The sequence below is a fragment of the Sus scrofa genome, chromosome 18 (genome assembly GCF_000003025.6).
Source record: "Sus scrofa isolate TJ Tabasco breed Duroc chromosome 18, Sscrofa11.1, whole genome shotgun sequence".
In the NCBI taxonomy this organism is placed as follows: domain Eukaryota; kingdom Metazoa; phylum Chordata; class Mammalia; order Artiodactyla; family Suidae; genus Sus; species Sus scrofa.
The window spans coordinates 5,760,041-5,781,996 of NC_010460.4; the positions used below are offsets into that span (position 1 = coordinate 5,760,041).

Genomic DNA, 21,956 nt, shown 5'->3' on the forward strand with positions numbered 1-21,956 from the left:
ATACTGAGAACTATAAAACATGAATCAAGGAAATTAAAGAAGATTCAAAGAAATAGAAAGATATTCCATGCTCCTGGATGAGAAGAATTAATGTTGTTAAAATGGCCCTACTACCCAAAGTCGTCTATAGAGTCAATACAATCCCTGTCAAATTATCCATGACGTTTTTCACAGAACTAGAATAAACTCCCCAAATTTATACAGAACCACAAAAGACCCTGAATTTCCAACACAATCCTGAGGGGAAAAAACCAAGCAGGAGGCATAACTCTCATAGACTTCAGACAGTATTACAAAGCTACAGTAATCAAGACTGTGTGGTACTGGTACAAAAACAGACATACAGACAAATGGAACAGAAGAGAGAGCCCAGAAATAAAATCAGACACCTATGGTCAATTAATCTTGGACAAAGGAAGCAAGACTATGAAATGGGAAAAAGACACTCTCTTCAGCAAGTGGTGCTGGGAAAACTGGACAGCTGAATGTAAATCAATGAAACTAGAATACCCCTCACACCATGCACAGAAATAAACTCAAAATGGCTTAAAGACTTAAACATAAGGCATGACACCATATACTTCTAAAAGAGAACATAGGCAAAACATTCTCTAATATAACCATGCAAATATTTTCTTAGGCCAGTCTCCCAAGGCAATAGAAATAAAAATAAATAAACAAATGGGACCTAATCAAACTTACATGCTTTGCACAGCAAAAGAAACCAATAAAAAAAAAAAAGACAACATAGAGAATGGGAGGAAAATAACTGCAAACAATGCAATCAACAAAACATACAAATAACTCATACAACTCAACAACCAAAAACCAAACAACCCCATCGAAAAATGGGCAAAAGACCTAAATAGACATTTCTCCAAAGAAGACATACAAATGGCCAAGGAACATGAAAAGAAGTTCAACATCACTAATTATTACAGAAGTGCAAAATCAAAACTATATATCACCTCACACCAGCCAGAAGGGCCATCATTAATAAGTCTACAAATAAGCAACGCTGGAGAGGGTTTAGAGAAAAGGGAACCCTCCTAACTGTTGGGGGGAGTGTAAATTGGTACGACCACTATGGAAAACAGTATGGAGGCTCCTCAGAAAACTAAATATAGCACTATCATGTGATCCAGCAATCCCACTCCTGGGCATATTATCCAGACAAAGCTATAATTCAAAAAGACACACACACCTGTATGTTCACAGCAACACTATTCACAACAGCCAAGACACAGAAACAACCTAAATGTCTACCAACAGATGAATGGGGAGTTCCCATCGTGGCTCAGTGGTTAACGAATCCTATTAGGAACCATGAGGTTTTGGGTTCGATCCCTGGCCTTGCTCAGGATCTGGCGTTGCCATGAACTGTGGTGTAGGTCGCAGATGCAGCTCAGATCTGGTGTTGCTGTGGCTCTGGCAAAGGCTGGCAGCTACAGTTCCAATTAGACCCCTAGCCTGGGAACCTCCATATGCTGCAGGTGCGGCCCTAGAAAATACAAGAAAAACCCCAAAACAACAGATGAATGGATTAGGAAGACGTGGGACATATATACAACAGAATACTACTGAGCCATAAAAAATGAAATAATGCCATTTGCATGGATTCAACTAGAGATTATTATATTAAGTCAGAAGGAGAAAGACAAATACCGTATGATATCACTTATATGTGGTATCTAAATATGGCGCAGATGAACCTATCTACAAAACAGAAACACACTCACATAGAGAATAGACTTGTGGCTACCAAGGGGGAGGGGGGATGCAAACTGTTACATTTAGGATGGATAAGCAATGAGGTCCTACAGCACAGCAAAGGGAACTATATCCAATCTCTTGGGATGGATCATGATGGAATATGAGAAAAGGAATGTATATGTATGTATGACTGAATCACTTTGTTGTACAGCAGAAACTGGCACAACACTGAAAATCAACTCTAATTTTAAAAATGTAAAATTTTTTAAATTAAAAGAATATTAAAAAAGAAATAACTTTGTCAGATGTCATGATAAAATTTTTCCTATGTATTCAGTGAAAGAGAAAAGTATGACCACATAATCTGAACACTAATTGGTCCAGCAGTTTGCATAATTTCTATTTTTTGCTCTTTGGAGGTGGGAAATTTTAAACATTTTAAAATATGAAATGATTAAAATGCATATAAATATTTCATTATGATTTGATAAAATGTGTTTTAAGTACTATGTTTGAATAATTCCACCAACTATTAAGGAAATATGTTTTATCCTTGGATCTTACCCAATGTATATTGAAAATTTGGGTGGGTGGCTTAAGAAATTTTTTCAGCTGTATTTAATAGAATCAGCTTAACTATCACACTGCTTTGGCTATTTAAAGTTCTTTTTGGAGTTCCCATTGCGGCGCAGCAGTTAACAAACGCGACTAGTATCCATGAGGATGCAAGTTTCATCCCTGGCCTCCCTCAGTGGGTTAAGGATCCGGCATTTCCTTAAGCTGTGGTGTTGGTTGCAGACACAGCCCGGATCCTGCATTGCTGTGGCTGTGGTGTAGGCCGGCAGCTGTAGCTCCAATTAGACCTCTAGCCTGGGAAACTCCATATGCCTCAGGTGCAGCCCTAAAAAGCTAAATAAAGTTCTTTTCTTTCTAGTTAACGATAGAGCCAAGAGATGAGTATTGAGAGCCGTTGAAAAGAACTATGTTCTTTTAAATTCTTTCAAAAAACTTAGCATGTCCAAAACATGGTTTTTAGACATATTATCTCTTATCAATGTTCTCTCTGCTTTGCTCTCATGAAAGTCTCCCTCAAAACTGATACATACGGACAACAGCCCAGGGGAATAAGTGCAAATTGTCATTCTCTCCACCCTTTCTATCCTATTTCTGAATATCTCAACTGAGGCCAAAATACCTCCCTTCTAACGGCAGGCTTCAACCTTGACATGCACGAGTACGAGAAGGAAGAATGCAGGGAACACTAGGGTTACGACATTTCCACTCATCAATCAAGGTCCTTCCTCTTTATTTGGTGCCCAGTGTTCATACGCCTGACACAAGGCAACCTGGTGAGGTTCAGGATGGGTGAAGGGGACTTTTCTTTTGTAAAGCAGGAAAAGAGCAACAGTGAACTCAGGTATATTCCCCTGGGCAGATCCATCAAGGATACAGCATAAAATCTAGAAGCTGAAAATCTAGAAGTTGATTCTCTTTTCTTCTTTTACTTTTTTGGGCTACACCCTCGGCACACGGAGGTTCCCAGGCTAGGGGTCCGATCACGAGCTACGTCTGTACCTACACCACAGCTCATGGCAACGCCGCATCCTTGATCCACTGAGCAAGGCCAGGGATCGAACCTGTGTCCTCATGGATGCTAGTCAGATTCGTTTCCATTGAGCCACGACAGGAACTCCTAGAAACTTTATCTACTCTTGTCTCTTAGAAAGCTTTTGCATCCTCCTAGGGTTACCTGTGCTCTTGTTTGAGGATCACCAATTTTTAAGTGTATACGGGTTCCAGAAGAGACTAGAACCAGTTTGCCCCCTTCTCGATACAGTTCCTGGGTTTCTACCAGCTAACGGAACGTATTTAGGAACCTAGATGAGAGTCCATCCAAGCATCAACCCAGGAAGTTGGGATTAAATTGGTCATTTCTCAGAGATCATCTGAATCAAACTGGAAAACAGCCGCCACGCTCGCTCAGCATGACAGCCTAACCGTATTGGAAGTCAGCCTTTACCAGCTGATGAAACCCAAAGTACTGTGTCGGGTTTAAGTTACACCCAGCTGGCAGCTGCTGGAAATAACCTTAGTGAGGAAAGGAGCTGTGCTCTTCTGCGAGGCGGAAATGCCTGCGTTCCTGCTGGGGAAGGGCAGGGGCAGAGGCAGCCCTGTGCGATGTAGGAAGGGCGTTCTCTAACCTGGGACTGTCGGCCCCACGACGGAAAGGCAGGGGTGGAGCAGGGCAGAGGGCCACCCAGAGCAGGGCCCCCGGCATGGCACCCCGCGTCCTTCGGTCTCCTAGGCAGTGCTCCCCGCCTAGGCTAAGCCTGGGGAGGGAGAGGCACTGCCAGCAGCTGAGGAGCTCAGCCAGGGCCGCTGTGAGGCGGAGCAGCCTCAGGACCACGGGGTGCCGGAATCTGGGAAGGTCTGCCCACAGGAACCAGTGGAGGGAATTAACACAAGCGAGCTCATCAAGAATAGAATTGGTATAAGCTGTAATTGAGTTTTACAAATCTCATCAAACTTTATTGCATAAAATCTGATTGCATTTACTTTAAAAACTTGTTCTATGAAATTTAAATGTTCATCCAGTTTAATAAAAGTTATGTTTTTATCAAAATAATGGTTGGCATGTGGCTTTCTGAAGCCACCCGAGTGCACACAAGAAAACACAAAAGCACAGTTGTTAAAAGTGTGGGTGCTGGAGTCAGACCCCCGGCATTCCAGGCTCGGCTTAATGCACATGCAGTCTGGAGCACGTCCAAAGCCTAAACCTATTTTCTTTTTGTTCAAACCCAGCTTCACAGAATTTGCATGAGGACTGAAATAATGCATATCAAGCAGCTGGAACCAAGTAAAAGCTCCATGCACTGCAATTATCGTAGAGCATGACAGAGGCATGCAATGGAATACTACACAGACAGTCTAAATGATGCTGGAGATGGATGCATGTTTGCCAAAGAGAGATGGCATAAAGTGGGGCGGACAGTAGGATTTCATTTCTGTAGGCTAGAAATACATAGCTGTGTGATTATAAAAAAAGGCTAGAAATACATTATACCAAAAAGTTAATAGTGGTTACCTCTGGATAATGGAATTTCAAGAGGTTTTTTTAAATTCTTATTATTTCTTCCACCATGTGAGTATATACAAGAAATCTGCTGAGCAGAAGAGGGTGCCTGACCTCAGACTTCCAACCTCCAGAACTATAAGAAATACATTTCCCCTGCTCACGAGCTGCCCAGCCTATGGCACTTTGTCATAGCAGCCCAAACGGACTACGACAGGCTTACCTGTGAAAAAGCCTGAATCTGAGGTAAGCCTTTAGTTGTACGGCTCTAGTCAGTACTAGGGAGTAGTTTTGACTGCCTCTGCTAACTGTCCTATTTGCAACCATTATTTAAATGGGGAAGGGGGCTCATGAGCGGCAGGGCGGGGGGAACCTCCACAACTAAAAATTACAAAATATTGACAATAATCATAATCAATAATTCTTGTTTGGTGGAAATCTACTTACATAATCCAAAATTTGAAAATGAATTACCATAATTTCTAAGATATACCCTCCAATGTTACAGATTTTTTTTTTCTTTTTATTTATTTATTTATTTTGCTTTTTAGGGCCGCACCCACGGCATGTGGAAGTTCCCAGGCTGGGGTTGAATTGGAGCTACAGCTGCCGGCCGACGCCACAGTCACAACAACACAGGATCTGTGACCACAGCTCACAGCAATGCCGGATCCTTAACCCACTGAGCAAGACCAGGGATTGAACCCACAACCTCATGGTTCCTAGTCAGATTCATTTCTGCTGCGCCACAACAAGAACTCCCAATGTTACAGAATTGAAGTATCCAACCCCCTAATATTTTTCTCGATGCATTACTGGCTGGCCCATCCACCTCTCCCTTGGGATGCATTCTGCCTAAATACTGACAACAGCTAGCTCTGTACCAAGCTCACTCAGTGCCACCAGAGCCACGCCTGAGAAATGGCCAGTGAAATAAGCAAAGCCTTTACTTAGTGACCTGGCTCCTAAGAAAAAGCTGCAGGTTGATCACCTCAGTGACAGGCTGCACAGAAAGGTGAGGCTGAGACCTCCCCCCTGCACAGCCGCTGCTCCCCCACTCAGGTTCCGCAGCCCCCCACACGTTAGACCCTGTGTCTGCCTGTTGCACCCTCGCTGCTGGCTCCTGCTTCCCTGCTTTCTTTCAGCTTCTACCCTTCTTCCGACCGCTGACTGATGGATCTTACACTCAAGCTCCAAGCGGCACGGACCACTGAGCCAATCACACAACTCAGGTCACCCTTCTGAGCTGGGCTTTGAGCAGGCCACCCTCGGGTCAGGCCTGGGCCAGAGCTGCAGTCACATCACACAGACCAGGCTGGCCTGGGCAGGAAGAAACCCCCGGCAGGGCCCTATGGGCATGAAAAGCCTTCCAACATCTCCCCAGAGAGCAGCTGTATACCAACCAGCGAGCGCCCTGCCTGTTCTGCTCAGTAGAGTGGGAAATAAAACTCTCCATACAGACTCAGTGCACCAACGTCATGACTTTTATCGAACATCAGCTCCAATTACTAGTGAGCTTCTACAGTCCAGCCAACACCGAGACAAAGCCATACTCCCAATGAGGATGGGACACTTCAGTTCAGAATTTAGGTACTATTAAGCTCTGCCAAGCAATCCATTGTTCAACCAGGACACAAAACATATTCCCCAAATTCTCCTGTTTATTTTCACTGTTTAGTATATAACTAAGGGAGAAATTTTGTTGAACGACTTCCAGCTGGCTAATTTTATGCTTTATTAATCTTAAAAACTGCAATTCTCTTGGAAAGAAGTTCATAGCCAAATTGTCTTACACATGATAAATTCAAGCTGGCCTCTTCTGGAAATAGTTTATCTGGGCACATCACCATTTTTTTTTTTTTCAATGTCCAGCCCATCCTGTAGGCTTCCTCTTTGACCCTGCTCTTGTTGACGTCCACCCAACGAAGGGGACTTAGGAACCAAGCCTGGCTCTGCCGAGTCCAGGGAAGACCCCTGCACAGCACACGGAGATGAGGCCTTTCTTTCCTTCTCCAGCCAAGAGCTGCCTCTAAAGCTTTCCACTGGTTTGTCTGGCTGCTCCTCTCTCCTCTTAACTACTGTAGCTGGTTTTCTTTTCTTCTGGGCTACCTCCTTCACGGTTGAATGGTGAGAGCCCTCCCAAGCTTCAGAGGTTCTGCGATGGGAACCCTTTTGAGTTCAGGGACGCATTCGATACTCCTTTGATGTTTCTGTTTTGGTTGACTCGCTTGAATTTCAAGACTTAGGTAGCTAGTCTTTCTTCCATCAAAATCAAAGGAAAGTTGGCCTTTCCTTGGAAATGAAAGTTTTAACAAAAACCACATTAAAGAACAAGTAACAAGAAATGAACTGCTATCATGAAAGAATTCAGGGAAAAGTAAATATCATAGAAGAATCTGGAAACCAGGTTAGGAGGAAACTTCATCTTCAGAGCCTTATCATATACTGAGGACAGAATCAAGCATCTAATCCAATCCCAAAAAAGGAAAGAAGGGAAGCAAGGTGAAGGGACAAGCTGGCAAGCTAAGTCTCCTCAAGCGCTAGCTCACCCAGCCCTCTGGTGGGCCTGGGAGGCACATGGCCCTGGCAGAGCCTGCCCAGGGCTGTGCAAATTTTAGGAAGAAGAATAGGAATTTGAAACTGAATTCTTTGCCTTGTTGATGGGCCATTTTTGGAATTAAATTGACAGACCAGTCAATGTCTCTTTTTTTCATAATGATTTAAAAGATAAACATCTCTTGCTAAGGTATGAGAGTCTGAACCAACTGTATCTTGTCCTCAAGCAAATAAAAACCACACTTAATGGTGATATTTACACTGCTTACACCCCAAGATCAAGGCCAAGGATGTCTGTTCTCACCACTTCTATTCAGCATCCTAGTGCAATAAGGCAAGAAAATTATGTAAAGCAGCCAAAATAAAAAGAAATAAGTAAAAACTTCATGATTATTTCTGTAGAAAAGCCAATAGACTCTACAGTAAATCGGCAGATTTACTGTAAAAATCTACAGTAAAAAACTAGTGGGCTAAGCAGTGTTTTATGATAAGAAATCCATAGTCAAAAATCAATTGTATTTCTCTACATGAGCAACAAGCTCTTAAAAACAGAAAATTGTAAATCCCATTTTTAATAGCATCAAAATATGAAATACAGAGTAAATCTGCTAAAAGACATGTATAGTCCATACACTGAAAATACTAAATACTGCTGAGACATTAATGAAGCCCTCAATAAAAGGAGTGATAAACCTTGCTCATAGGTCAGAGGACTCAATATTGCTAAAACGTAATTCCTCCCAAAATTGACGATCGATTCAAAACAATGCCAATCAAAATCGCAGCAGGTCTTTTTGAGAAACTTAGAAGCTGACTCTAAACTGCATATGCAAAAGCAAAGGTGAAGAACACAAAGACGAACAAGGTTAGAGGGAGAAAATTACCTCAGGTCGAGACAGTAAAGCCACAATAATCAAGGCAATAAAGCGCTGATGTAATACAGACAAATACCTCAGCACAAGAGAAAAGCGTCCAGAAATAGACCCACATTTACATAGATAATTAAATTTTTTCTTTTTCTTTTTGCTTTTTAGGGCCACACCCAAGGCATATGGAGGTTCCCAGGCTAGGGGTCGAACTGGAGCTACAGCTGCCGGGCTACACCACAGCCACAGCAATGCTAGATCCAAGCCGCATCTGCAATCTGCACCACAGCTCATGGCAATGCCGGATCCTTAACCCACTGAGTGAGGCCAAGGATCGAACCTGCAACCTCATGGTTCCTTGTCAGATTTGTTTCTGCTGCACCACAACAGGAACCCCGGGTGACTGAATTTTGACAAAAATGCAAAAGCAATTCACTGGAGAAAGGAGAGTCTTTTCAATGTATGGTGCTAGAACAACTGGATATTCATGTGTAAAAAAAATTAAAAAAACTTTGATCCATATCTTTCACCACATACAAATATTAACTCTGGGGGGTGGGGGGATGTGCCTGGGCTGTGGGATGGAAATCCTGTGAAGTCAGATTGTTATGATCATTATACAACTACAGATGTGATAAATTCATTTGAGCAATAAAAAAAATGAAAAAAAAAAATAAGTAAAAGGGGACTGGCAACACCTCCTCTACTACCTCGTGGGTGTGATGAGAATCGATGTTTCTTTGGTGTTTTTTTTTTTTTTGTTTTTTTGGTTTTTTTTTGTCTTTTTGCTATTTCTTTGGGCCACTCCAGCGGCATAAGGAGGTTCCCAGCCTAGGGGTGGAATCGGAGCCGCAGCCACTGGCCTACGCCAGAGCCACAGCAACACGGGATCCGAGCCGCGTCTGCAACCTACACCACAGCTCACGGCAACGCCGGATCGTTAACCCACTGAGCAAGGGCAGGGACCGAACCCGCAACCTCATGGTTCCTAGTCGGATTCGTTAACCACTGTGCCACGACGGGAACTCCAGAATCGATGTTTAACAAATAAATGCCAATGAGCCTTTAAACTCTAAAAAAAATAAAAAATTAAAAATTTTTAAAAATTTTTTTAAATTTAAAAAAAAATACAAATATTAACTCAAAGCAAAACCCAACAGGCTTCAAAAGAAGATACTGGGAGTTCCTGTCGTGGTGCAGTGGTTAACGAATCTGACTAGGAACCATGAGGTTGCGGGTTCGGTCCCTGCCCTTGCTCAGTGGGTTAACGATCCGGCGTTGCCGTGAGCTGTGGTGTAGATTGCAGATGTGGCTCGGATCCTGAGTTGCTGTGGCTCTGGTGTAGGCTGGCAGCTACAGCTCCGATTGGACCCCTAGCCTGGGAACCTCCATATGCCACGGGAGTGGCTCACATAAAGGCAAAAAGACCAAAAAAAAAAAAAAAAAAGACGATACTGAATCCAGAATTTTTACAACAGATTATCTGTAATGCCCACTATAAAATATAACTAGATGTGAAAAGAAACCCCCCAAAAAATGATGTATAGTCAAGAGAAAAGTCACTCAATAAAAGCAGACCCAGATATTACACCTAGCATACAAAGATTTAAAAATAACTGAAATGGAGTTCCCATTGTGGCTCAGTGGTTAACTAACCCAACTAGCATCTATGAAGATGCAGGTTCGATCCCTGACCTCACTCAGTGGGTTAAGGATCTGGCATTGCTGTGAGCTGTGGTGTAGGTTGAAGACACAGCTCAGATCCCATGTTGCTGTAGCTGTGGCATAGACCAGTGGCTACAGCTCCAATTCGACCCCTAGCCTGGGAACCTCCATATGCCTCCAGTGTGGCCCTAAAAGACAAAACAAAACAAAAAACAAACCCTGTGAAATGTATATTAAAGAACCTACAGAAAACAGGGGTATGTTGGGTACAGATGGGAAAATTTCAGGAGAGAGAGGGAAACTACAAAAAAAAAAAAAAAAAAGGAAATCCTAAAACTTTAAAAATATGTTATGTTATCCAATTTTTTTTAATTACTAGACTAGAAGTTATAAAAACAGAGAAAAGAATAAGAAGCTTAGTGACTGGCAGAAAGCTACCAAACTACTATTTGTGAAATTGGAGTCCCAGAATAAAAGAAGAGGGAATATAGAGCAGAAAAAATACTTGAAAAAATGTTGCCTGGGAAGTTTTCCAAATTGGATCACAAACAATAACTCACAAATCTAAGAAGCTCAGTAAACCTTAAACAGCGTAAAAGCAAAGAAAACTACACAGAAACACATCACAGTCAAACTCTAAACACCAAAAATAAAGGCAGACAGGTGGTAGGAACGTATGACAAAGGAATTAAGACAGCAGCTGGGAGTTCCCGTCGTGGCGCAGTGGTTAACGAATCCGACTAGGAACCACGAGGTTGCGGGTTCGGTCCCTGCCCTTGCTCAGTGGGTTAACGATCCGGCGTTGCCATGAGCTGTAGTGTAGATTGCAGACGCGGCTCGGATCCTGCGTTGCTGTGGCTCTGGCAAAGGCCGGTGGCTACAGCTCCGATTCAACCCCTAGCCTGGGAACCTCCATATGCCGCGGGAGCGGCCCAAGAAATAGCAACAACAACAACAACAAAAAGACCAAAAAAAGGACAAAAGACAAAAAAAAAAAAAAAAAAAAAAAAGACAACGCTGGCTTCTCAACAGAAAAAAATGGAGGCCAGAAGAAAACGGAACATCTTTAAAAATTTTACTGAAAAATTTACAATGTTGTGTTAATTTCTTCTGCACGAAAGTGATTCAATTACACATAAATATACTCTTTGTAAGACTCTTTTCCATTCTAGGTTATTACAAAATATTGACTATAGTCCCCTATGCCACACAGCAGGTCCTTGTTGGCTATTCTTTCAGAATTTTTTATTTTGAGTGAGAATTGCAACAATTTTTAATTTTTAATTTGCTTTTTAGGGCTGCATTCTCGGTATATGGAGGTTCCCAGGCTAAGGGTCCAATCAGAGTTATAGCCGCCGGCCTACACCACAGCCACAGCAACCCAGGATCCCAGCCGCGTCTGTGACCTACTCTACAGCTCACGGCAATGCCAGATCCTTACTTAGCCCACTGAGCGAGGCCAGGGATCGGCAATCTCACGGTTCCTAGTCGGATTCATTTCCCCTGCGCCTCGACAGGAACTCCAGCTATCTGTTCTATATATAGAAATGTATATGTTTTAACCCTAAACTCCTAATTTATCCCTCACCCCCTTCCCCTCTGGTAACCCTAAGTTTGTTTTCAAAGTCTGTAAGTCTGTTCCTATTTTGTAAATAGGGTCATTTTTATCATTGTTTTAGATTCCATATACGAGTGATATGTATTTGTGTTTCTCTGTCTAGCTTACTTCACTTAGTATTCTAATCTCTAGGTCCAACTATGTGGCTGTGAATGGCATTAGGACGTTAGGGGGAGACTGAGAAAATCTGAATAACATATGAGCTTTAGCTAATAATAATGAATCAACAGTGGTTAGGTAAGTCTAACAAATAGCACCACACTAACGTGAGATGCTAATAAAGGGGGAGCGGGAACTGGGTCCAAGGCATGTGGGAATCCTCTACCCTCACTGCCCAATTTTTCTATACACCTAAAACTGTTCTAAAAAAATTAAGTTTATTAAAAAAAAAAAGACTTAGGAGATATAGCAACCAGCAGACTCTATTTAGATTCCTTTTTCTTTGGGTGGGGGGGCATGCCCTGACATGCAGAAATTCCTGGACCAAGGATTGAACCTATGCCACAGCAGTGACCCCAGCAACAGCAGTGACATCACTGGATCCTTAACTGCTAGGCCACCAGGGAATTCCCAACTCTATTTCAATTCTGACTTGAATAAACAAACTGTGCAAGAAAATTATGAAGCATTAAGAGACATTTGAATAGTCTGAATACATGTGGTATTAAGGATGCCTTAGTTTTCTTTTCAGTATAAAAATGGCAAGTTGTATTCTTTAAAAAGAGTCATCTTTCAAAGAAAATGCTGAATAACTTATGAATGGTATAGTGTCTAGGATTTACTTCAAAATAATCTATGTGTGGAGTTCCTGTTGTGGCGCAGCAGAAACGAATCCAATGAGGAACCATGAGGTTTTGGGTTTGATCCCCAGCCTCGCTCAGTGGGTTAAGGATCCGGTGTTGCCATGAGCTATAGTGTAGGTCACAGTTGAGGCTTGGATCCAGCATTACTGTGGCGAAGGCTGGTAGCTGTAGCTCCAACTGGACCCCTAGCCTGAGAACCTCCATATGCCGCAGGTGTGGCCCTAAAAGGCAAAATAAAAATAGACAAATATAATCCACGTGTGGGTGAGGAAATGGGTAGCAGGAAACAGAATTGTCTGTGACCTAGTAAATACTAAATGAAATAGGTGATGGGCCTGGGGTTCATTGTACTAATCTCTCTACTTTTACGTAAGATTGAAATTTTCCAAAGGAAAAAACAGTTGCAGAAAAATTTATAAAATCTGCCTTGGTGTTTTGGATGCTTACTTTTTAAACACCTCACTATTTGTTAAGTGATATTTCACTATATTACTGGCTAATATCAAAATGTAATTACACTTAGTCATCATTAACGATAGTGGATCTGAATCCATTTTTTATCCCCCCATTTTTGGCCGCCCCACAGCACCAGGCCAGGGATCAGAAACAAGCCACAGTTGCAGGCCCATGTCGCAGCTGTGGAAACACTGGATCCGAGCCCACTGGGCCAGGTTGGGGATGGAACCCTGTGCTCTATACCACTGCACCACAGCAGGAACTCCTGAATCCATATTTTATTTATTTATTTTTTTGTCTTTTCTAGGGCCGCACCTGCGGCATATGGACGTTCCCAGGCTAGGGGTCGAAGCAGAGCTGTCGCCACCGGCTCGCGCCACAGCCACAGCCACACCATTTCCGAGCCCCATCTGCGACCTTCACCACAGCTCATGGCAACGCCAGATCCTTAACCTACTGAGTGAGGCCAGGGATCAAACTTGCAACCTCATGGTTCCTAGTCGAATTCGTCAGTGGAGCCATGACAGGAACTCCTGAATCTGTATTTTAAATGCTCATCAGTTTTACTTGTCGTAAAAAATGTGGGTCATTTTCTTGTAAGATATGATTAAGTCATCCTGTTTACCTTTAATGCAGCTGCCAAAGAGCGCAGACAAGAAGAGGTGGCAGTTCTATTTTTCTAAGTGTGTGCTAATACTGCGTTTTTATTCTCATCATGAATTCACACTTTCTTTGACGGAAATCTAAGACTCATGACCCTTTGTAAGAGTCAGCGTAGCAGAACTTAGGTAATACATGCTGTAATCCCTCAGAACCAGACACGCAAAGAGCCATACATTCCAACATTCTGAACACTAAGCAGCGAGGACATCACTGCCCGCCCCTCCCTGGTGTGGAAGCCCCAGGACACCTCTCGTTCCAGTCATGACATGCCCCGGGCCACGAAGGGGTCACAGTCAATCCATATAGTACATATTAGCAGGGCTCAATTGTTTTTAAAATAAAAATGTTAAAGGATCACAAGTTCTTTTCTTTAAAGAAACTCCCTGGATCCCAACATGCTGGATAAAACCCAGCACTGAGAACTCTTCATGTAGGAGGAGGAACCAATGCTGAGTATGTCCCTCAAATGGTAATTATAATTTTCAGTGGCTTAATGACACTGTGACTAAATGCCACATCTGAGGCACATGTGAAGAGCATATGTAATCCAACTGACTGGCACAGCCATCGCCTGTTTTAATGCAAGGACGTGGCCTCCTGGCTTTCCACGAGCACCCCACCCCCCGCCAGGTGCTGCTGCGCAGGCTCTTAGGCACAGGTGTTCTGCTCTAGCCACCATGCGTGATGACTCTGCCAGAGACCCCCAGGACCCCCTCCGCTCTGCTGCTGAGCCCCCAAGCAGGCACACTCTAGCTTGGGCTGCTAGGAAGGCAGCCAAATTCATCCACAGCCTAGCAGAAACTAGATTCAAACTTTATTTTTTTAATTTTTATTTTTTGTCTTTTTAGCGCCACACCCATGGCATATGGCGTTTCCCAGGCTAGAGGTCTAATTGGAGCTGTAACTGCCAGCCTACACCACAGTCACAGCAATGCTGGATCCTTAACCCACTGAGCAAGGCCAGGGACCAAATCTGCGTCCTCATGGATGCTAGTCAGATTCATTGCTGCTGAGCCATGATGGGAACTCCTAGATTCAAACTTTAAATGACACTTTACTGACAATTTGAGGACAGCTGATGGTTCCTTTTCTAAGGCTGCTGTTAACACACACTGAGTAACTCAAAAAAAAAAAACAAAAACGTAAATTTCTCACAGTTCTGGTGGCCACAAGTCCAAAATCCTCCCTCCAAAGGGAAGCAGGGCACACTCCCCCTGAAGTCTCCAGGGCAGGGTCCTCCTCTGCCCCTCCCAGCTTCTGGTGGCCCTAGTGTTCCTTGGCTTGTGGAAGCAGCACTCCAATCTCCACCTCTGTCCTTATATGATCGTGTGTGTGTGTGTGTGTGTGTGTGTGTGTGTGTGTGTTTGTGTGTGTTCTAAGGAAACCCGTCATTATCGATCAGGGCCCAGCCTACTCTCCCGTAAGGCCTCGTCTTAACAGGTTCTAGCAGCAACAGCTGTATTTCCAAGTAAGATGATATTCTGAGAGGGTCAGGACTTGATCCTCTTGTGGAGGACACATCTGAGACAGGCTGGGACCCTTGACTGCAGTGCTTGCACCCAGACCAAGGTCTCCTTGGACAAGACAAACTCTTAAGGGACCGGAATTACCTGCACAGGGAACAAGTGGGGCAAATCATCAACACCCAGACACAAAAAGGCCAACCCCAACCGCTACGTGTCAGGACGATGCGCACAATCCCTGCACACAGCACCTCCAAGGAGGTGGCCGGGACAATCGAGTCCCTCCAGGCCAACCCACCGACCCTCCCACCTTCGCCCACAAAAGGAACCAATTCACTCCCTCTTGGAGAGCCAGCAAGGGCATCTGTGACTTCCTCTCCCTCCACGAGTCCCAGTAAAGCCTTGCCTGCATTTCTCATCCAGCCTCTTATCAGTGTCTACTGATTAAAGAGTCCGAGGACCCAGGTCGTTAACAATTCAAGCCCAGACACTGAAAATATCTACCGCGCCTGCAGAGGCCTAGACCTGTCCCCACAGCTCCTTGCCAAGCCAACCTCTTCCCTCAGGCGTGGCCCACTCCGTGGACTCAGGGCCGGCTCTCTCCACTTCCCACTTCCAGGAGCAATCGCCACGAAACATCGCCACGCCTCAGGCTTTGGGCCAGACTGCGCCCTGGCCTCAGGAGAGGACCTTCTTTCATCCCAGAGTGAAAGACAGGCCTTCCCCAGAGTGGCCTCATGGCAGGATGCTGAGAAGAGCCCACCAAGGCCCTGCGGAGCACACCCTGCTCTCATTCACAAGACCTTGGTAGTCAGTGACCTCGGGCGGCTTCCCCAAAGTTGCATTGTTTGATTTTTTGACAATACCCATTGGGAGGCACAAGAGATCAGTCTGATGTGGCTTATGTCAAGATTAAGATGAGTCTAGTTTATTTTGGGGTTTGTGTTTTTTTTTGTTTTTTGGTTTGTCTTTTTAAGGCCGCACCCACGGCATATGGAGGTTTCCAGGCTAGGGGTTGAACCGGAGCTGCAGTCGCCGGCCTACACCACAGCCCCAGCAACGTGGGATCTGAGCCACATTTGCGACCCACACCACAGCTCACGGCAACGCCGGATCCTTAACCCACTGAGAGAGGCCAGGGATCGAACCTGTGTCCTCATGGATGCTAGTCAGATTTGTTTCCGCTGAGCCATGATGGGAACTCCGAGTCTAGTTCTTTTCTAGTTTTCCTTTATCAAGTATTTAAAATGAACAACAAAACAACAAAATGCCTTCATGCCTCCTTTCATTCAGGGGCACCCTTTCATGTATAACAAAGGTAAAATAATTTCACAAATGTCTTTTTAGCAAAAAACAAGCACGGTAGTGGTTTTCACTCTTCGTCTAACTAAACAGACTTTTTAGAAGTTTTGTATATTACCTCTAGGAATTCATTCCAACTAGAAATCAGATGTCACTGGACTTAGAAACGGCCTCCCACAATACAATTCCCAAGAGCCAACAATTCAGGCTTCAAACAACCGCCAGTAACTGCCATGACCAGCCAGCAGGAGGTCAGGGCCAGCAGAGGCTTACCTGCCCAGTCTACGGCTTCAGCATGAGCTCCTCACTCACGAGATGGTAATTCGCTGAACCCATCAGGTCTTCTCTCTGGAATTCAAAGAGAAGAAATAGAATTCTGAGTTCCCAGGGCAAGGGAAGGCACACAGGGCGGTCGTGAAGAGGCAGAACCTGCACAGGAGAAACTGATCAGTGGCACCAATTCCTGCTGCTTTGAAGGATAACACGTGTTCTCAATCCGTAGAATGACAATTGATCCTTGAACAATGCAGGGGTTGGGGCACCGATCCTCCACTTTATTGCCCTGTGGATCTGTGATTCCTCAGTTTCCATGACCTGGCATTCACGTATTCAACCAACCGTGGATCATGTAGTACTAAAGAATTTACTATCGAAAAAAAAACCCGGGTATAAATGGACCGGGCAGTTCAAACTAGTGCTATTCAAACGTCAACTGTACTTTTTTTTTCGTCATGCTCACGGCACGTGGAAGTTCCAGGGCCAGGAGTAGAACCATGCCACAGCCGTGGCAATGCCAGGTCCTCAACCCTCTGAGCCACCGGGGAACTCCTGAGGTCCAGCGTACTTTGAATTCAGAAGCAAGTCCACATCCTATATGGTCTGGCTGCAGTTAGTTATTTCTATGTGAATTCATACATCAATCTGAAGTATTTTAGGTAATCTGAGTCGTTTCTTAAGAAATTCTGAAATAAAAGAATCTTCAAAACTCCTGGGTCTGGCCTTAAAGGGCTTTAACACAACTGGGACATTTCTTGAATGAATGTGTCCATTTCAACTGCCCTTCTCGGTCTGGACTCCTAAACCCCCTAAGGCTAGGGCAGTGCTTTCCAGCTTTTTGAGGTAATCCACAAAAAATACATTTTATAGTGGAACTCAGTACACAACACATATAAAGCATGTCTATAAATATATACACACAGCAAAAGTGCCAAGAAACAATACTCACCCTTATTACGCAACATACATTTTTTTAAATAGAATAGAAAATAGTAACACCCATTAAGCTAATTTCACAACCCACCAGGGAATCTAGGACCATCAGTTCAAAATACTGCAGGAGGGGTATTCAAATCCACAGGATAAAATTCCATTTTAAGACTTGAGTCTTTTTTAAATATTTCAACTAATTATAGAGTGGAATGCAAAAACCCATTAGAATAAAATACAACTTCAAAGAGATGTCTCACTCCCCGCGGGTGGCCTGGGGCTTCAATCTGCAGACGTGAACGTGCGCTCCTCCTCCCCCATGAGTGCCGCAAGTGGATGGTGGAAGGATTCTGCCTTAATGTCGGTTAGTGTCCTAACTCGACGAGGCAACAAGGTGTATTTATGGGGCTGTCACCTCTAAATCTTCCTACCAAGGAATCTGGTCCTGCCGCTCGGAGCTCCGCAGGCGGGGGGAGGGCCCCGATTCCGTGCTTGCTGGGAAAGGCCGTGACCAGAGAGCCGTGATCCTACTCAGCCACGCAGCTCAACACTGTCAACAGCCCGAGGACAGCAAGGGACACTGGTAGGAGTGGAGGGTCTCTGCTCCTTCCACAACCACCAAGGGCAAGGACACCTACCATGACACTGGTCTCCGCGTCTGGAAAGCGCCCACGGCATCCTCGTTTCTCAGGTCTGGCTCACCTTCTTTCTGCATGACCCACGCCTCCCAGGCTGCCGTCCCTTCCTGCACCCCAACATTGGTGCCACGTCAAGGGCCCTTCGCCAACACAACTGAAGAAAGGGGTTGCCAGTAAACCATTTGTGGAAAATACACCAGTCTCCCTTTACCAGAGAGACCAGCCTGTGAACTCAGCCGTCTTAAATCCCCTCTGGAAGGACGTTTCTAGAGAGTTCCCAGCTAAGGGCAGGTGTTTGAGCTCGACTACTGAATTAGCCACGAAGGTGTGGAGAGTTAAAGATGTGTTGACTTGCGCTATTTTTCCCCGTCAGGTGTGTCGGATCTGCTTATCCCAGGGTTGAGACAACTGAGGTGGCGCACACTTTTTTTTAAAAATGCGTATTTTGAATTACTGCGTTCCAGTCTTCCCACAGGCCTTCATCCATAGATGATACTAAGTCACAACCTACACCCTCAAACTTAGACTGACACCAATATAGCAAAGGGCTAAAAAGAAAAAAACTTCACGCAAGGTAACAACCGCAGCGAGCAACCGCCAAGCGACCTGCGCCTCGCGCCTTTTAAGGGCTCTGCGAGCGCGAGTCCATCAACCGCTCAGCGTTCTACCAATCACCTCACCTCTCAATCTTTCCCCGCCCCTTCCCCCGATCTAACCAATCACTAGGAAGCTGGCGTCCCTCCGCCCCTCCCACCCGCCTCCAGACGTTCGAAGCCTGCAAAGCTCACTAACGCCCAAACGCGGGCTGAGCGTCGGAATTTATTTTTAGCTCCCGGGCAAGCAGCCCCGCCTCTGGCTCCGCCTCTTCACCGCCCCCAATGGGAGAAGGAGTTTCCGCCGCGTCATCGCGCGGGCGGGTGGGAACTGTCCAATCAGCGCTCGGGGAAAACTGGCGTAATTAAAAAGCGGCGGAAGCCGGTGGGAGGGTCATGACGCAGCGAGTTTCAGTCGTGACTTTTCTAGGGGCATTTCGGCGTCTCCTGTTTTTCCCTTTAAAGTAAAACGCCTGCCCGGCGCACCCCTGTGCGTCTCGGGGACGGGGGCGGCCGCAGCGGCGGAAGGGCGACGCTGACGCGAGCCGCTGCAGGGGGGCGGCCCCGGCGGCCGCGCGCGGTCACGTGGGCGTGTTTGGGGGCGGGGCCGCGCGGCGGTTCCGGGCGGTTGAGCGCGCGAGCCAGGAGCCAAGGCAGCCGCGCCCGCCCGCCCCGCCCCTGGATGCCGCTCTGCCCCGGCGCGGCAGCCGCCGATCGCAGCACAGGAGCCGCCGCCGCCGCCGCGGTTGATGTGGTTGGCCCGGGGCTTGTGAGGCCGCCAAGATGCCGCAGTCCAAGTCCCGGAAGATCGCGATCCTGGGCTACCGGTCTGTGGGTGAGTGGCGGGCGCCGCGCGGCCTCCTCGAGCCAGGGCCCGGCCTCGCCTGGGGGCCGGGACGCGGCGGGCCGGGCCAAGTTTGGGGCCGGCGCGGCCATGTGGCGGCCGCGCGTTTCGTAACCAGCGGTCCGCCGCCGCCACCTCCATTTTGAGCGGAGGCGGCGGCGAGGCCGGGCCCGTGGGGCGGCGGGCGGCCCGGGAGCGGGGAGGACGTGTCTGGGAGGCCTCGGGCGGACGGGGAGTTCCGGCGGTCCCGCGCCGGGCACGCGGTGCGGGGTCTACCGCTCTGCCAAACTGCCGCGAGGCCCCCCAAAGGCAGAAGTCGCACCTGTCCCTCTTCACCTCGCCGCGGCGAGCTGTCGTGATCGTTGCTGGCCTTTGCACCCCCCAAATTCAAGTCCGTGGGGTTTTAACAAAGGAAACTGTGCCTTGGGGTTTTTTTCCTATGCGTGAAGTTCAACGTTTTAAAGGAAACTGGGGACCTAGAGGACGTTTGGCTACAGAGGGCAAGTTTCCTACGAAAGAAACCCAAGAGCCCTCTTCGGAAGCCTCCTGGATGCTGCCAGCGGCCGAAGTAGAAAAGCAGGGAAAGAGAAATTTCTGCTTTCTCGGTGTCCTATTTTTCTACGGGAAAAAATAAGGTCAGGTACTTGTAACCAGGCTGGTGAAGTGATTCAAAAGTTACCCCCCCACCCCGCCGCCGCCGCCACTGAACAAGATTGACATATATCTGTAACTGTTCCTGACAGTAGCTTTTTAGCCTAACGGAGGTGGTCTGGGGTGGGATGGGGGTAGACCGGGTGCCAGAAAACGAGAAAACAGCCGTTGACCTAACCATGCTTTAGGGTGAGGCTTTATTGTCTTTGACAACCGGAAGCCTGGAGAAATTACGATTATCTTTTCGTGTTGTTTTTAAGAACTGTTTAAGGGAAATGTGCACTTGACCGCGGGGTGGGGGGGCGGCTGCCGGGTGAAAGCGGGTGTTTGGAGTCTGTGGTGATTGCAGAAGGAGGTAACGGTAACTGCCCTAGGAACGCTTTTCACCGCCAACTCCCCGACCTCGCTTTCTGTTCTGCTTCTTCACCCCCATTTTCCACGGCCGGTGCCAGGGTCTATGCTCTTTGACCAACATCAGCTACAGCGTGCTTACTCATCCTTTTATCATCCCTCTCCGGTCAAAGGGGTGGGGGTGGGGGGAATCAGGGGCTGAGAGGTGCTTGTGTAGTGAGAAGGGGCGCCCAGAGTCATAGGGGTAACTCTGGTACGGTGCAGTGCCAGATGTGTGGAGAAGAGTAGGTGGCAGCCGTAACAGCTGCAGCTGGGAAGTACCGTGTATCAAATTGAGGCTTTCAAAGTCTACACAGCCCCAAGTGCCCATGTGGAACCTGGCATCCAACCTCTGTTGGCAGCTTAAATCACCTAGCCCTGGCTTGTCCGTGGTCTTTAGTTCCTCCCCTGGCTTGTGAAGAGAGGGGGGACCGTGACATATCCTGGCTCTTGAGTGAGTTCTAGCTAATCAGATACATAGCGCCCACTAATTAAAGGTAGCAGTTACAGGTGACTTGAACCCGAATAATCAAGTTACAGGTGATAAGTACCTGGGCTCCCTGATTTCAGCGGAAGAGAGATTCTTGGTGGTGGTTCTGTTCTTCAGTGAATAAGCCTCGCATTTGCTCTCACTGTTTTGCTAAAGAAGTTCCTCGTATCCAACTAAAACCTGTTCTTTTTGTATCTTCCTTCTAGCCGTCATCCTCTTAGAGACCCAGATGAGACAGGTCACCCCTTTGTCTTCTCTTTTCAACTGCTGTTAGTTAAAGTATTGTACTAAAGCAGCCTCCAGTGGGGTGCAAGGTATATTTGGTCCCTATTTTTTGTGCCTTCAATATGTTATACTGCTTGTAGCCCACTCAGTTGTCTCCATATTTGTTTTCACATGGGGTGATGATTAAAGTGAAATGTATTTTAGAAGTTCCCCTGTAGGTCAGTGGGTTAAGAACCCGACCAGTATCCATAAGGACGCGGTTTCTATCCCTGGCCTCGCCCAGTGGGTTAAGATCTGGCGTGGTTGTGGCGTTGTGGCATAGGCCGGCAGCTGCAGCTCCACATTCAGCCCCTTGTCTGGGAACTTCCATATGGTGAGGGTGCAGCCCTAAGAAGGGGAAAGGAAAAAATAAGTAAAGCGAAACGTATTTTGCAGAGGTTAAATTATTCCCAATCTTTGCCTTTGCTTTTGCATTTGATCACCTTTGTTGTGAACCAGGACATTTGTAGCTTGTGGGGTCTTTTGTTTTGCCAGCGTCAAAAAGGGAAGTAATCCCCTGATTGCATGTACTAATAACCACTCTCCAGAGAATGAGTCAGTATTCAGACTTAGCAGTTTGGTGACACGTTTGCTTGCAAATGGTGCTGTACTGGAGAAATTTGAGTATGTGTATTTCTCGGTTGTGTTATTTTGTAATGCTAAGCTGTCGTGTCATATTGACTAAGGGTAAAGAGTGGCAGG

At 46.2% G+C, this 21,956-nt stretch overlaps 1 protein-coding gene and 1 long non-coding RNA gene across 5 annotated transcripts in view; one reads left to right on the top strand and one right to left on the bottom strand.

The window, feature by feature from the left end:
- The window catches only part of LOC102162623, a 52,690-nt gene extending 33,610 nt beyond the window's left edge, over positions 1–19,080 (bottom strand). The window contains exons 1-3 of one of the 4 annotated variants that reach the window (XR_001301087.2): positions 18,023–18,757; positions 16,452–16,526; positions 6,430–7,078 (exon numbers count right to left, since the gene is read on the bottom strand). This is a non-coding gene — a long non-coding RNA (uncharacterized LOC102162623). Of the gene's footprint in view, positions 1–6,429; positions 7,079–14,785; positions 15,024–16,451; positions 16,527–18,022 lie in introns of those variants that run through there. The other 3 variants (XR_002340247.1, XR_002340246.1, XR_001301078.2) reach the window with 3 other exon arrangements.
- The window catches only part of RHEB (Ras homolog enriched in brain), a 42,401-nt gene continuing 39,843 nt past the window's right edge, over positions 19,399–21,956 (top strand). Inside the window, exon 1 of the mRNA NM_001287846.1 lies at positions 19,399–19,450. Coding sequence (NP_001274775.1) covers positions 19,399–19,450 — 52 coding nt within the window. The remainder of the gene's footprint in view (positions 19,451–21,956) is intronic.